This window comes from Artibeus jamaicensis, unplaced genomic scaffold (assembly GCF_021234435.1).
Source record: "Artibeus jamaicensis isolate MK-2021 breed Jamaican fruit bat unplaced genomic scaffold, CSHL_Jam_final contig_391, whole genome shotgun sequence".
NCBI classification, from domain to species: Eukaryota; Metazoa; Chordata; class Mammalia; order Chiroptera; family Phyllostomidae; genus Artibeus; species Artibeus jamaicensis.
The window spans coordinates 4,636,508-4,650,739 of NW_026521814.1; the positions used below are offsets into that span (position 1 = coordinate 4,636,508).

Below are 14,232 nucleotides of genomic sequence, written 5' to 3' on the forward strand. Positions count from 1 at the left end.
TGCTGACAAGTGTACGTGAGCCACATCCCTCATTCCCACCTCCCTGGTGGTGCCAAAGAGCTCAGCACCACTGTTTTTAGACATATTTTCAGCTGTTCAGCTAACTGAAAATCCGTGTACCCATCCATCTCCTCATTGATCTCACATTCCTTTGTTCCACACGCAGGCCATAAGGAATTCTGTCTGAGTCTCAGAGTCTCAGGGCCAGATCAGTGGTTCCCAGCTGCGTTCCGTAGGGTCAGGGCTCTGTGCACCGCACGCTTTCCTTTATCTCTTATCTGGCTTTTATATTTCATATTTATATGTTAAGGTTCCACATGGACTCTACCATAATGTATGGCCATTCTCTGAGCCCAAGCGATATTCTCGTAGTAGTCGCTCTTCACTTTCCCAGATGTACAGAGACTGTTTAAATAATCTGTTCTAGAATATTATCTAGAATTAGCTCTTAAAAAATTCACTCAAATTGCAGTTATTGTTTTATTTTTCTCAGTGACTTTTGACAGATATTAGACTGAGCTTTTTTTGCTGCTGTACAACAGATTTCCTGGGCCTAGGAATTCTTACATAAAACAGCTGAGTGCTCTTAAACCGCCTCCACCTCTTTTTTACATTAAAGCTTTCCTGACTTACATATTCACCTGTTACTGTTTGGAAGGCTTTGGTCCTTGATGGGACTATAAAATCAGAATATAAAGAAGGCAGTTCTGCTTTTTGCCTTTATATCACTCTTCCATTTAATTTGTCTATCATTTCATCCTCCCAGTTAGTTCCATAATTTGCACATACATTTTGTTGTACTTAACCATGCTACATCATATTTATTAAGTAGTCATCTCCCTAGCAGACTGGAGGGGCCTTAGATTACAGAGATGTCATGCATATGTAAGCTTTAATACCTAGTATACAGTGGCTGGCAATATAGCATGGTGATTGGAGGGTCATCTCGTACACCAAAGGTTGTGGGTTCCATCCCCCGTTGGGGTGCATACCTGGAGTCAGCTGATTGATGTCTCTCTCTCTCTCTCCCCCCGCCACCTTCCCTCTCTCTCTAAAATCAATAAACATATCTTCAGGTGAAGATTTTAAAAAAGAATACTCATTCAAAAATATTTATTAATCAGTTACTTTGGGGGTTGCAATTAGCAAGGTGCTGAGGATACAGTGGTGACCAAACCTATGTGGTCTCTATTCTCATTGTGTTCCCATTACAGTGGGAAATATATATATGAATCCAATCACCAAAACTGATATATGGTTACAAAATTAGGCAACATACTATGCTGACTAAATGCAGGCCAGGGCTTACATGAAAAAGTCAGCTGAGAAAATCAAGAGGAACACACTAGTTCGACAGTGGTGGCTGTCAGTTGGGCCTGCTTCTTCTGGTGTCTCACTAAGGCCATCTCCATGTGCCCCCAAATTAGGTAACCAAAAGAAATGCTAACTGGTGAGGTGATCATATCTCCCCATCACTTCCCATCTTCTTCACCCTGAACTCTTTCTCTGTGTCTGAATCATATTTTTCATCTCTGAGTGAGCTAATTCTAAGGAAGCTCACACTGTTTGTCTGTCTCCTGCCTCACAAAACTGTGACAGACCCCGGGAGTTGGGCTGTGACCTTGTCCTTCCTTGTAAACAGCTGTTCTTTACTCTAAGGGTTTTCACTCCAAACTTGTCTTGCAAAAGTTGCTCAAGCTTTGGCATAAAATAGTCCTGATTCTCAGTACAACCACCGATTGGCTAGGTAGCTGGATAGACTTTGGCTAATGATCTTTTCAAGACTCCAATTTTCTTATCTATTAAAAAATACTTCATAAAATTGTTTGCAAATTAGATAAGGTAGATTATATACAGCATAGGAGATTTTATTAATAAGAGTACCTTTTTACCGCTAAAAATACATGGTTTGGTTTTATTTTATTTTTAGCATTTTAGTCATTCCATATTTTCAGTGTTGTTTCTCTCTCATGATCATTTTGCATTATTTTCACTTAATTCACCAAAGATTGCCTTGCACTGAAATTCATAGTAGAATTCACCCATTGCATGATATGAGAATAAAAAGATTAAAAGTTTGTTTTCATTTGAGCTGCTCTTGTACTTGACCCAGAAGAGTTTCAGAATCACCTTGCTGATTCTGACAGTAATGTGCCCCATCCCTCAAGTGTATTTAGATGCACAAAGATTTTACTTTGCTAGCCTTTGGAAACTGCTTACTCATGCTTACCAGTGCATGTCACATCTGGAAAACTAAGATGTTTCCATTCTACCTGTTTTTTAAAAGTTGTAGTCTTTTCCTTTGTAAAGTGAATCTGGACAAATTTACAGTCCCATGTTCAGTACCATCATTGAACAAAATAAGCACACACATACACACAGAGACCAGACCCCGTGACCTTGAGATCCTTCCAATACAATATAAATAAATGTACACATATGTAGGATAGGTATGTAATACAATAAAGATCATGGAATTAAATCTTGAATTGTTCTTATCACCTGTAAGATGACTAAAGCAGTGGAACAGAGGATCCACTTGCTGAAGATCTGCTCTTTACATGCTTTTTATTCTTTGCTTATGGACCAAGACAAGAAGGGATCCCATACAAGTCTAGTCATCTGAATAAGCTGCAGGCCAGTGAATGCCTCCTGCTGTGACTCACCTGAGGCCTTTGAAATTATCATTGCTCCGTGTGGAATGCCTTCTGCCTCCACTAGTTCATCTAACTGCTACTCCATCTTCAGAGTTAAGCTTAGACGTGAATGTCTTTCCTCCTCACTCCACCACTGGCCTCACCTTTAGGTCCCCCTTCTACATATTCTCAAATGCCCTTTCTTAGCTGAGGATTTCTCAGCTAAGAAATCCTCATGAACTGAATCGAAATGTACTTTATTTCTCATCACTTTACTCCAGTACCTTGAGCTCAAACCTTGTGTCTTGGGCACTGATACCTAATGCCTAGTACAACATAAGCACAGCAGACTATTCAGTATGTATTAAATATAGCAAAACAGTGTGTGTATGTAATTATCATGGCAGTAAAGGGCATGAGCTGTAGAGTCAGATATCTAGGTTTTGCCTTTGTGCATGTCTTCGTGATTGCATGTGATCTTAGGCAAGTTATTTAGCATTGCTATGCCTCAGTTTCCTCATCAGTTAAATGGATATAATGATAATGTGTATCTCATGAGGTTTTTGTGATGCTACATGAGTTAATGCAGGTAAAGTCGTCAGAACAGTGCCTAGCACCAAGTCCAAAACGGTTACTAATATTATTCTTGTGTCACATCTGTTTCTCCCACCTCTCTTTCACCCCCACCTCCAACCTCTGTGTTTTTCCCAACCACGTATTCACAGGAATAAAAGCAGATTTGAGGGCCAGCCTGACTTGGCCATCTCCCTAAACACCATTTTTGGCAAGCTTTCTTTGAGTTATTAGGAAAACAGCATTATTTGGAGGAAAGAGTACTTAACTAGAAATGGTCTAAGTGCCAGGTTGCCTTCCAAAGTATTTGTCTCAAAAGAGAGCATTCCTGTGAATGTCCTGGTTACTCTGTATGCTTTTATTTTATAAACAGAAGAGTTTTTTGGACACATTGTGTTGGATTTCGTGTTAGAGTCCCTCAGCACTACATTAGGTACTGTCAGAAACTTGGACTCTATCTGTGAGATACAGGGGAAAGCGCATTAAAATAGGGGTGAGAGAATCTAAGCATGTTTTGGAGCAATCACAATTAATCTGATCTTTGTTAATGCATGAAATAAAGAGGCTCCATCTAATGCACTAAAGTATGAAAATTCAACAAATCTGTTTTGAGATAGGCTAAAGACATTGAAAGGCAACACTCATGTCAAAAGAAAAATTGTGTGATATATAATGGAATATTATTTATCCATGAGAAGGAGGATTGTCTTGCAGTTTGCAACATGGATGGACCTTGAGGGCATTATGCTCAGTGAAATATGTCAGACAGAAAAAGACAAATGCTGTACGATTTCACTTATATGAGGCATCTAAAAAAGCAGAACTTGAAGAAATGGAGGATAAAATGGTGATGACCAGGGGCTGGAGTTAGTTCTGGACATGTACCTTACAGCAGGGTGGTTAAAGTCTTAGGTGTTTTGCAGTTACTAAGCAAAGTTCCCCCTCTTCTCACCATACACACACACCCAGCATGGTAACTGTGGGATGTTTTGCTATAGTGCTAACCCTTACGTAATATGTAAGTGTATCAAATCAACACGTTCTACACCTTAAATTTACACAATGTTATATGTCCATTATTTTTCAATGAAGCTGAAAGAGAAGGAAGAAAAATGTAAAAAATGATTGTTCTTGTGAAGATGGGGTATGGAGTAAGTCAGCAAAAGGAGATGAGGCAACCTCAGGAGACTCCCGGTTTTGTTGCTCTGGGGCACAGAGGACTTTGTTGTAATTTAAGTATGTGAGAATTAGAGATGTAGATTTTATTTCAAAGGGCACTTGTATTTGGAATAAGAAGCATCTGTAGTTTATTTGAGTGCAATTTAAAAAAAATTCTTAGGTTCTAGTTGGTTATTCATGATACCCTGTATTTTTTTTTTTACGTTTTTAAATGTTTGCTAAAACCTTGTGGGTTTTTTGTTGTTGACTTTTAGATTTCATGTATTGTCTGAGAGCAGCCACTTTTTAAAAACAAATCAAACCCCGCTGATATAAAATGGAGTTTTTTGTGATGTTAGCAGTTACACAGGGGGCACAAATATTGTAGAACATGGAAATTAAGTAAGAAGGACACATGAAAATGGGTCATGCTAACCAAGTCAGAGGTACTCTGCGTGTGCAGTGGATTCCGAACCTTGATGCGGGTCACCTAGGCAAGCCAAGGACTAATGGCAATAAATGTCAGTGCCGGGGGTGACAAGATGGGAAAGGTAACTTCCTGTTTGTTAATGCAGCTTTTCCTACCACAGAGAACTGGGCAGGTGTTAGGCAGTTACAGACCTGAATTCCTTAGCAAATCAGATCTTTACAGATAGAAAGATGTTTCTGTTTACAAATAAGAGTTAAGAAATAAGAAGTAAGAATTAACACTTCTTGGTGGTAACAGCAACCAATCAAAGCAACATCCTAATAGTAGACATTCCAAAACCATGAAAAACGGTTTAACTAATACCTTTATAAAGAAATGCCAAGGAAGAAAGTAATTTGCAGATCACACCAAGAAACAAAACCTAATTTAGGAGAATACATACCCTTGTAAGAACACAGATGTATGCTCTGAGATATTCAAAAAATACAATTTGCCAGCTTTTGAAAATGCATCAAAGGGACCTTTTGGAATATATTTTAATATACACTTGCTACTGTGTTGTTCATTTACCTGAGGTCAAAGGTCAGTTTTCTATTTTTTAGTACATTCAGAGTAATACAGTTTGGGATTTCAGATAAATAATTGATATTCTTTTCTAAATTCTTATCTCAACCTTTCTATGAAGTGGAGAGAATGATATCTGATGTCACCAGAGTATTTTAAGTGTGTAACTACTGAGCCATTGTTCAGCTCAAAAAGCGTGGTACTAATTACAATTGACATTTATGAATAGATTGAAAAATTAAGGAATCTAAAAGCTTCTGTATTTAGAAATTTTTTTTGAATAATCCCTTACAGAGTTTTGGCATTTAATCCTGTGCTACTCCTCAGAATACAATTCTTGCTCTTATTCAAAAAAAAGTCTCTTTCTAAATGCTCCTTTACAAAAGAAGTAGTATGTGGTGGTATAACAGTATGAAGTAAAATACTGATTCAGGGTTTGCTGATGGATGAAATTAATTTAGGGAAGAAGTATAAATAGAAGCAGAATAGTTATGGGTATATAGTTGTCCACATGAGCTATAATGAGGAAGGTACTGCTTCGGGCACAGGCCCGTGTGAACTCCTTTGAGGGCTGAGTTGCTTGTTTTTCTGGCCCACTGGCGAGATCCTCCCAGCACTGCCCTCTGCTCCTTGCCTTACTGAGAGCACACTGACCTGACTGATTGCTTCATATCAAGCCCTCATTCTTGGAATGTTCTGTAGGGCAGCTGTGTTTGTAATCCCAATAGCACAATGCAGCACAACTTTATTCCCTACTATGTGGTTTTGCCGGATACCGAAAGGCAGGGTGGTTATTTCAAGGACATCACCTTTGCTGATTTAGGTGACATCGGCTCCCACTAAGATGCTCTCAAGTCTGAACAAGGACATATTTATTCCAACATCAGAGCTGTCCATCACGAACTAAGTCTAAAAATAGCTTTCACTGATGGGCATCTGTAACCTTTGGTCCTTTTCACATTGCACTGGCTAAAACCTCTAACAGCTCTAGCTCTAACATTAGGAGGTTAAGAGATCCAATTAACAGTCTTCTGTTAACAGTGCGTTTAAAAGGCTATCATTTTGATGCCTTCATTTTCCTCACTGTGACTTCTCTGAAGAGAAAAATAGATGAAAATGATGTGACCCACAAACACTTATTGATTATGGGGACATGATGTTGTGTAACGGTTTTATTCTTCCCAACTATAAAAGTAAGGGTGTTGGACCCGGCACATGCAAAGTCCCTTATTTGCTGCTTTGTATTTCCAGATGACCAAGAATGGCACAGTGGAATCTGAAGAAGCTGGCACTCTCACAGTGGATGACATTTCCGACGATGATATTGACTTAGACAACACAGAGGTAGATGAGTACTTCTTCCTACAACCCCTGCCGACAAAAAAACGAAGAGCGCTGCTGCGGGCGTCTGGAGTGAAAAAGATTGACGTTGAAGAAAAGCATGAGCTGCGAGCCATCCGCCTCTCGAGAGAGGACTGTGGCTGTGACTGCCGTGTGTTCTGTGATCCAGAAACATGCACCTGCAGCCTGGCGGGCATCAAGTGTCAGGTAAGGATTCACCTTTCAGGGAATCCAAAGACAAGAGTTAATACACCATCCTCTAAAGATGCCGTTGTTTTCCATGTAACAGAATGTCCGACGTGTAGAAGAAAGCTTTGGGTGAGGCAAGACATTATTAAAGACTAGTTTAAAAACTAGGTGTCATTATTTTAGGCAGAGACTTGGCCTTTTTAATAAGGAGAAGCCCTCGGGCAGGCAGAAGAGGATAGTTCTCATCAGCTGAACATCTGTTCGAGGTAGATTCACAGAAGAAAGGATTCCAGAGTAAGAAAACAGCTACAGATTCTGGTCCTGACATCTGGTACTGCTTTTTATTGGGACAAGGATGATTGTGTGAGAATCTGCCTTCTCCTCTGTAGCACAGGAAATTGCCCCTGTTTGGATAAGGCAGCCAACAGAGCAAGTCCTTTCTGACTACCTGTGCTCTGGTCTGCATACAGGTTGGAGAAATGGGTACCCCTGGACTGTCCAGAATTCTACATATCACTTGAGTCAAACATTCAGTCCAGCAGTGCTAGCTGAATCCCACTACTCTATTTAGAGACTCCAGTTACTCAATTAATTTTAAGGTATTGATTAAAGGAGCATCCATCCCCTTTACTCCAGAAGCGTGTAGTCTAATGGAGTGGGGAGGGGAAGGAGGGAGCCAGGACCTAAACCTGTGAGTCCACCCGATAAAGTCATGAGTGCGCATGCCCATCACAACCCTGCAGTGCACATCATACACCGTGTGCAAGGATCTGAAAGAATGAGAAGGTAAAGCAAGGAGAGTGAATTAGCAGGCTACGTGATACCAAGTGGTGTCAATCTGGACACCTTGGACAAAGATGTTCATTTTATGATAAAGAAAAAAGGAGATGGCTAGTATGGGAATGTCATATAATTCATATTAAAAATAGCAGCTGGAGATGAAGCAATACGTTTGTTTGCTTAAAATTGGGTGTGTGAGCTGATGTGCATCAGAAAGAAAGGGAGGTTGGGGAAAGGACAGAGGCATTGGGAAAAAGGAAGCAAAGGTAACGAGATGAACAGATGGACAGAAAGGGAGGACAGAGGGAGAAGTGAAGAAAGCACAGGAGGGTCAGCACACTAAAAATACACACCGTATTTTTAGTACATCACTGTAACTCACTTTTATTTTGAATATAGGTTTCAAAACTAGGTTGACTCACGTTTTAAGCCTTCACTTTCCCTTTTCATTTTTATTTGCAGTTTGATTGTCATCTGTAATGGGCAAAGTGAAATTAAGTAATCCCAGATCCAAAGGGGTTGCTGGAAGGTGCTGGATTTTTATTTGGTTTATGAGAGTTCCATGGGGCTAATCTGTGTCCTTCCTTCCAAGGTGGATCGAATGTCTTTCCCATGTGGCTGCACTAAAGAAGGATGTAGTAACACAGCAGGTAGAATCGAATTTAATCCTATCCGTGTCCGGACCCACTTTTTGCACACAATAATGAAACTCGAACTGGAGAAAAACCGAGAGCAGCAAATCCCCACGCTGAATGGCTGCCATGGTGAGATAAGTGCTCACAGTAGTTCCATGGGCCCTGTCGCTCACTCCGTAGAATATTCCATCGCAGACAATTTTGAGATTGAAACTGACCCCCAGGCTGCAGTGCTGCACCTGCAGTCTGCTGAGGAATTAGATTGCCAAGGAGAGGAGGAGGAAGAAGAGGAGGAGGACGGGAGTAGTTTCTGCAGTGGAGTCACTGATTCTAGCACGCAGAGCTTGGCACCCAGTGAGTCAGATGAGGAAGAGGAAGAGGAAGAGGAGGAAGAGGAAGAGGAAGAGGAGGAGGACGATGAGAAAGGGGACAGTTTTGTGGACGGCCTGGGTACACATGCTGAAGTTGTCCCTCTTCCTTCCGTCCTTTGTTATTCTGATGGCACCGCTGTTCACGAAAGCCATGCGAAAAATGCTTCTTTTTATGCCAACTCTTCAACTCTGTATTACCAAATAGACAGCCACATTCCTGGAACTCCCAACCAGATCTCTGAGAACTATGCGGAAAGAGAGACTGTCAAAAATGGTACCCTCTCGCTGGTGCCTTACACCATGACCCCGGAGCAGTTCGTTGACTATGCCCGACAAGCGGAAGAGGCCTACGGCACGTCCCATTACCCAGCTGCCAACCCCTCTGTCATCGTTTGCTGTTCCTCTTCAGAAAATGACAGTGGTGTGCCCTGCAATAGCTTATATCCCGAACACAGGTCCAATCATCCTCAAATGGAATTTCACTCATACTTGAAAGGCCCCTCCCAGGAAGGGTTTGTGTCTACATTGCATGGTGACAGTCACATTTCAGAGCATTCTGCTGAAAATTCTTTGAGCCTTGCGGAAAAGAGCAGATTGCACGAAGAGTGCATCAAATCCCCTGTGGTCGAGACGGTCCCTGTCTAGGATCTTAAGTTATTCCAGGACCATCTCTCCTATTTAAAACACTGCATTTAATTGGATTTCCTGGGCTCATGGTTGTGTAAACTGAGGACCAAGCAAACTTGGACTGAATCTTCCAGACTGTATTTTGTTTTCTCCTTTCTAGCTACGTGTCTGTGGCATTGCACAAATACAGTCTATATGAGGATTTTAAAAGATTTCAGACCGTTTTGATAGAAAAATGCTAATTTTAGAAAAGCATATCTCACAATTGCCTACCTGTCAAACTGTGTGAAACCTGCCAAGTTATATAGATCAGAGCTCCAAGTTTTGGATTATCGGGCCTGTGCAAAACTGTTAACTAAGACTGGGAAATAATAAGATTTAGAGTCCTACTTTTCGATATTATCTGAAGATGATGGTGACTTTTTAAATGTAAAAGTAATTATTGTAAGAAAAAGATTTCATCGTTCCATGTGTATTTTATTTATGGTAGTTAGAAGTCATGTTTTGATGAAAACGAACAGCAGCATGTTCTTTTAAGCTGAAGATGCTAGTTAGGACCACTGAGCATGCCCCCATGGATTGCATCTGGAATCCATTCATGTTTTTATGATCATAACTGATCAGATTTGCAAATACTTTCTTAAGGGTGAAATAGGCCTATTTTTGCTATTTCGGACAAATAAATGAATCTATATCTGCAGGTCCTTACACAGTTTTCTCTAAAGTTAAGAGTTAGGACAATCCTTTGATGAGGGTCTAGTTCATTGCCCTCCTTCATTGACTCCAGAGATGGAGGTAGAGGAATTGCCTTTCTTTTTTAAACAGCACCATCTCGGTTCTTAGCTTGGACAGCACCTTTAAACTCTACTCCCCTACATCAAAATGCACTTTAGTGCCCCTTCATGGTAACTTGTGAGGGGTGGGGACTGAGAACTCCTTGAGATGAAAAAAATTTAGAAAAATTTTTAAATCTGTAACTATTAGAAGGTTCATATAATTAATGCAGAGGAATCATCCAGTGATACTTTATGAAGGAAAAATGGCCTGTTTTTTTCGCCACTCTGAAGACCTAACTCGGTAAGACCAGAGGAGGCTGAGGAACATGGAAGAGACACAGTCTCAGCAACCAGCCTTTTCCGCAGCGGGATCAATCGTCTCTACAAAGTGAGCGTATGAGATTTCCATTTAGCGACCAGCCGATTGAAGGGGGGGCCTGTACCCAAATACTCAACTAGGCCTTACTTTTCTGAAGCATTTTGATCTATCTTGCCTGGGACATTTAGCAGAACAGTCCAGAATGCATTGAATACTTTCTAATTACCTCACGTCCTCTCGTTAAAGGGGACAGATAGAAAGAAAACATGCACTCCCCACCTTTAGGCTATCTGCACTTGGTTTGTCGGAGGACTTCTAAGTTCGCGTGTTCCTGTAAATTAATTTAGGTAACTAAATAGTGTGTTTTATCTTCCTCTTTCAATACAATAGGACTATGCTAAATCTTATTTCCTATTTTTGACCTGTTGTTATGTCATTTCACATTTTATGCCTCTTTGAAACGTGGACATGCCTTGCTATTCGGTGACTGCATTGCTACTTATTTTTTATGTTTTTTAGACTTGGATGTTTAGCAATATGGATATAAATATATTGTAGACGTCAGTTCCTTAAAAAATACTATTTTCTTTAACTGAACTTAGAAATGATTGATCTAAAGAAGGTCCTCCATTGGAGAAGTTTCTACTAAAACTTGACTTGGGGAAAATGTGTTTGTGTGGTGGGTGGCTCTCCCACTGGGCTGTGTGTTGCTGCCCCTTCTCTACTCCATCACTGGGCCACATTTATAACCATGACTGTTAGCATTAAAGGATCTGTGGGTTTGTCCTTACAGAGGTAGCAATAATGAGGGCAGGGACATTCCTTTTAAAAGATAAGCCCTTTGGGATAATCAGATTGGGGTTTTGCTCAAATCTCAGTAGTATATCTGGCGTTGTCTACAAAGTTACAGGTTTTAGTGCTTGATCTCCAAAAATTTCCCCCTACCAACACAGTCTAAAGAGCACAGGCCCAAAGAGAAAATAATGAAAGGCTATTGTTCTTTATTCAAGCACAGGAAAGAATCATGTGTGCCATATTTGCTGGACTGTTACACACCATTGAAGTATTTACAAGTGAAGTGCATAGCTTCTTCTTGGAACACAGAGCACGGCAGAGTGGGGAAGAGGTGTTTGGGGCTCTGGTTGGGGCAGAGCTGACAGGTAGAATGTCAGTCCAGTTTCCGAAAGGATAGATATTTAGTTCGGTTCAGCTTCATTTTCCAAAGAAGGCTGATGCCTACTTGTTTATGTTTGGCTGGTCTCTGTTTTGTAGCTTCATTTCATAAAGGATGCTTAACCCAGAAACAGGTGAACAGACAGACAGACAAAAAACCCAGAGATTATGTCCCTGTCTGTCCAACTGGGGATATAAGTCACTGCTACACAGAAACATTAACCTTCCAACCAAGATAGCTTCCATTCCAAAGTTTCATGTACCTAACCTAACCCCTAAACGTTTCCTACAAACTACATACACAGGTCACCTGTTAAAACACACCCATACACCATACATGCACATAAACACACACACACAAATAGATGTGTACCACTCACTGGAGAATGACAGATTGTTACGCAATGGCCAATAATAAGTACTGAATTTTTCCTACCTTAGAATCTGGTTGGGTTTTATGACCTAAAAATGTGGTCTAGAAAAGAGTATAATTTGTAAAGCCATAGTTTGAAAATATTGGGTCAAAACTGCAAATAACACTAATGGTGGCATCCTTTCATTGTTATTTCCTTTCCCAAAAAAGCTGAGAAAGCACAGTGTTCCATCTGACTTTTTCCCCCGTTAATAGCCCTTCTATTCAAAAAATACTGCCCACACGCCAGGAAAGCACTACAGTTCTTCTAAGCGTTTTCAAATGAGGATCGAGCTAGACACAGCCAGTCGGGACACTTAAGATCTTTATACCAAGACACAGTGACCGAACTTGCCACTCTTGCATTGCCTGCTGCAGTGTATCTAACCAAATTGTGGTCTTTTTTTGACACACAGCTCTTCACTGAATTCACTGTCAATGTCAAAGCTTCCTGCTTTGGTCCCTGTTGTTTTAGCACCACCAGCCCTCTACCTTTTATTGGAGCTTAATTCCCAGTTAGAATCCCAGGCATATTGATTTGCAATTCAAGAGGCTGGAGCCATGTGCATTTCCTTTGTCATTCTAGGTTTCCTTTGGGAAAAAGAAGTCAATGAAAGAGATTTACCTAAGGTCCTGCCACCCCCTCCCCACCTCCTGAACATTGATTACTAAGACATAAGTAAAATCTGTTTGTCTCATGTTTTTTGGTTAATTGAATAATATAGTTACCCTTAGAAAGAAGTTTTCTTTCTTTGTGGTGAACCTATATTTTTCCTATTGTGCCAGCCACATATAGAATGTGGAATTAATATTTATTAGAATGATAAAATCATGACAATTATATATAACTCAGCAATAAACAACAATGACTTACAAATTCATTGAGAAGCAAAGAGATTATAAATGATAATGTTCTTTAAAATTTTACATTCAGAGGACTTCTGAACAAAATTCTGATTTGGTTATCATTAAACAGAAAATATGATTTTTAAAATATATTTCTGGTTCTTTCATTAAACTTCTGATATTGTTGTACAAGTTTATAACCCTTTGGTTGTAATATCTAGAATTTACTAAGTAACAATTCTTTCTTCCAACAAATATTTATTAAGCACCTACTATGTTAGAGGAACTTTCTGTCCTAAGTGGTAAAAATGGGGGGGGGGACTCAAATTTCTAAGTGGTTATGATGATGAAGAGTGTCATGGAATAATCAAGCCTCATTATAATTCTTTTAATTTGTAATTTTATAAAGTGACATTAGAACGTGTGACATCAATTCTTGTGTAACTATATGCAAACTGCAGCTAAGAGGACACTTCTTTTTTCCTAAATTAATGTGACTTCCTGTATCTTCCTTCTTTCCTCTGCACCTATCTGGAATTTATTAATTAAATCTGGACCCAGCTAGAATAACTGAATCTAACAAAAAAGAGATTTTTCAGCTAATTGCTTCTGTGTGAGACCTATATAAGTGACGCTAAATTTATACCAGCAATCTCCTACCAGACAATTTCAAAGGCTGGTTGACTCATGCACAACCCAGGAAACATTTCAGGAAACCTTTGAAACAACAATGGGGGAACACGATCACTCTTCTATTTATAAACAACCTATCGAAGTAGCAAAACTCTAGTTCCAGGTTTCAAAGGCATCGCCTTGCAGCCTGCAGAAAACAGAAGAGGTCATTCTGCCCTCTCACTTAGCTGGGGTTACAAACCATCAAATTAGCAGGTGGAAAATTGACGTCCTCAGAAGTCAACAGGAGACTGCTTATTTAAAAGGTGGCACAAAGCCTTCCATTTCTTCAGATATGACTTAATCTTTCTCTTTCAAATGGCATCTGCTCCTTATTCTCGCACAGAGAGCTCAGAGTGTCATTATTGTAGTCGGTATATAAAATACCAACCTTAAAAGGAAAGCTCTGGCATGTTTTCAAAGGCAAAATTTTACTCTCGTTGAAACTGGAGCTCTTTAGATCCTTCCCACAACCAATGTCAAAAGTTTAAAGTCTTAATCACTCTTAATTCTAACACAAATTTGTGACTACTGGTTACATTATTTTTTCTGAGATGTGCTCACTTGGCTAGAATAACTTAAATGCCTAAGCCTAATGCTCCAGCTTTGCACAAATAGCACAACTTATCAGATGTTTTCTGTAGCATTAAATAGTTTAATTGACTAAATTTAACCGAGTATCTGCAATTTGAAACCTCACTAGAAGTATGGAAGCATCAGGGTGGGATGA

The 14,232-nt window shown here is 39.9% G+C and overlaps 1 protein-coding gene across 3 annotated transcripts in view; it reads left to right on the plus strand.

Moving 5' to 3' along the window:
* Nucleotides 1-12,877, plus strand: part of CSRNP3 (cysteine and serine rich nuclear protein 3) — a 189,379-nt gene extending 176,502 nt beyond the window's left edge. For all 3 annotated transcript variants that reach the window (XM_053665247.1, XM_053665248.1, XM_037143080.2), the window contains 2 exons: nucleotides 6,613-6,909; nucleotides 8,264-12,877. In XM_053665247.1, the coding sequence (XP_053521222.1) occupies nucleotides 6,613-6,909; nucleotides 8,264-9,322 (1,356 nt within the window). In that variant the 3' untranslated portion in view covers nucleotides 9,323-12,877. The remainder of the gene's footprint in view (nucleotides 1-6,612; nucleotides 6,910-8,263) is intronic.
* Nucleotides 12,878-14,232: the final 1,355 nt, after the last annotated feature.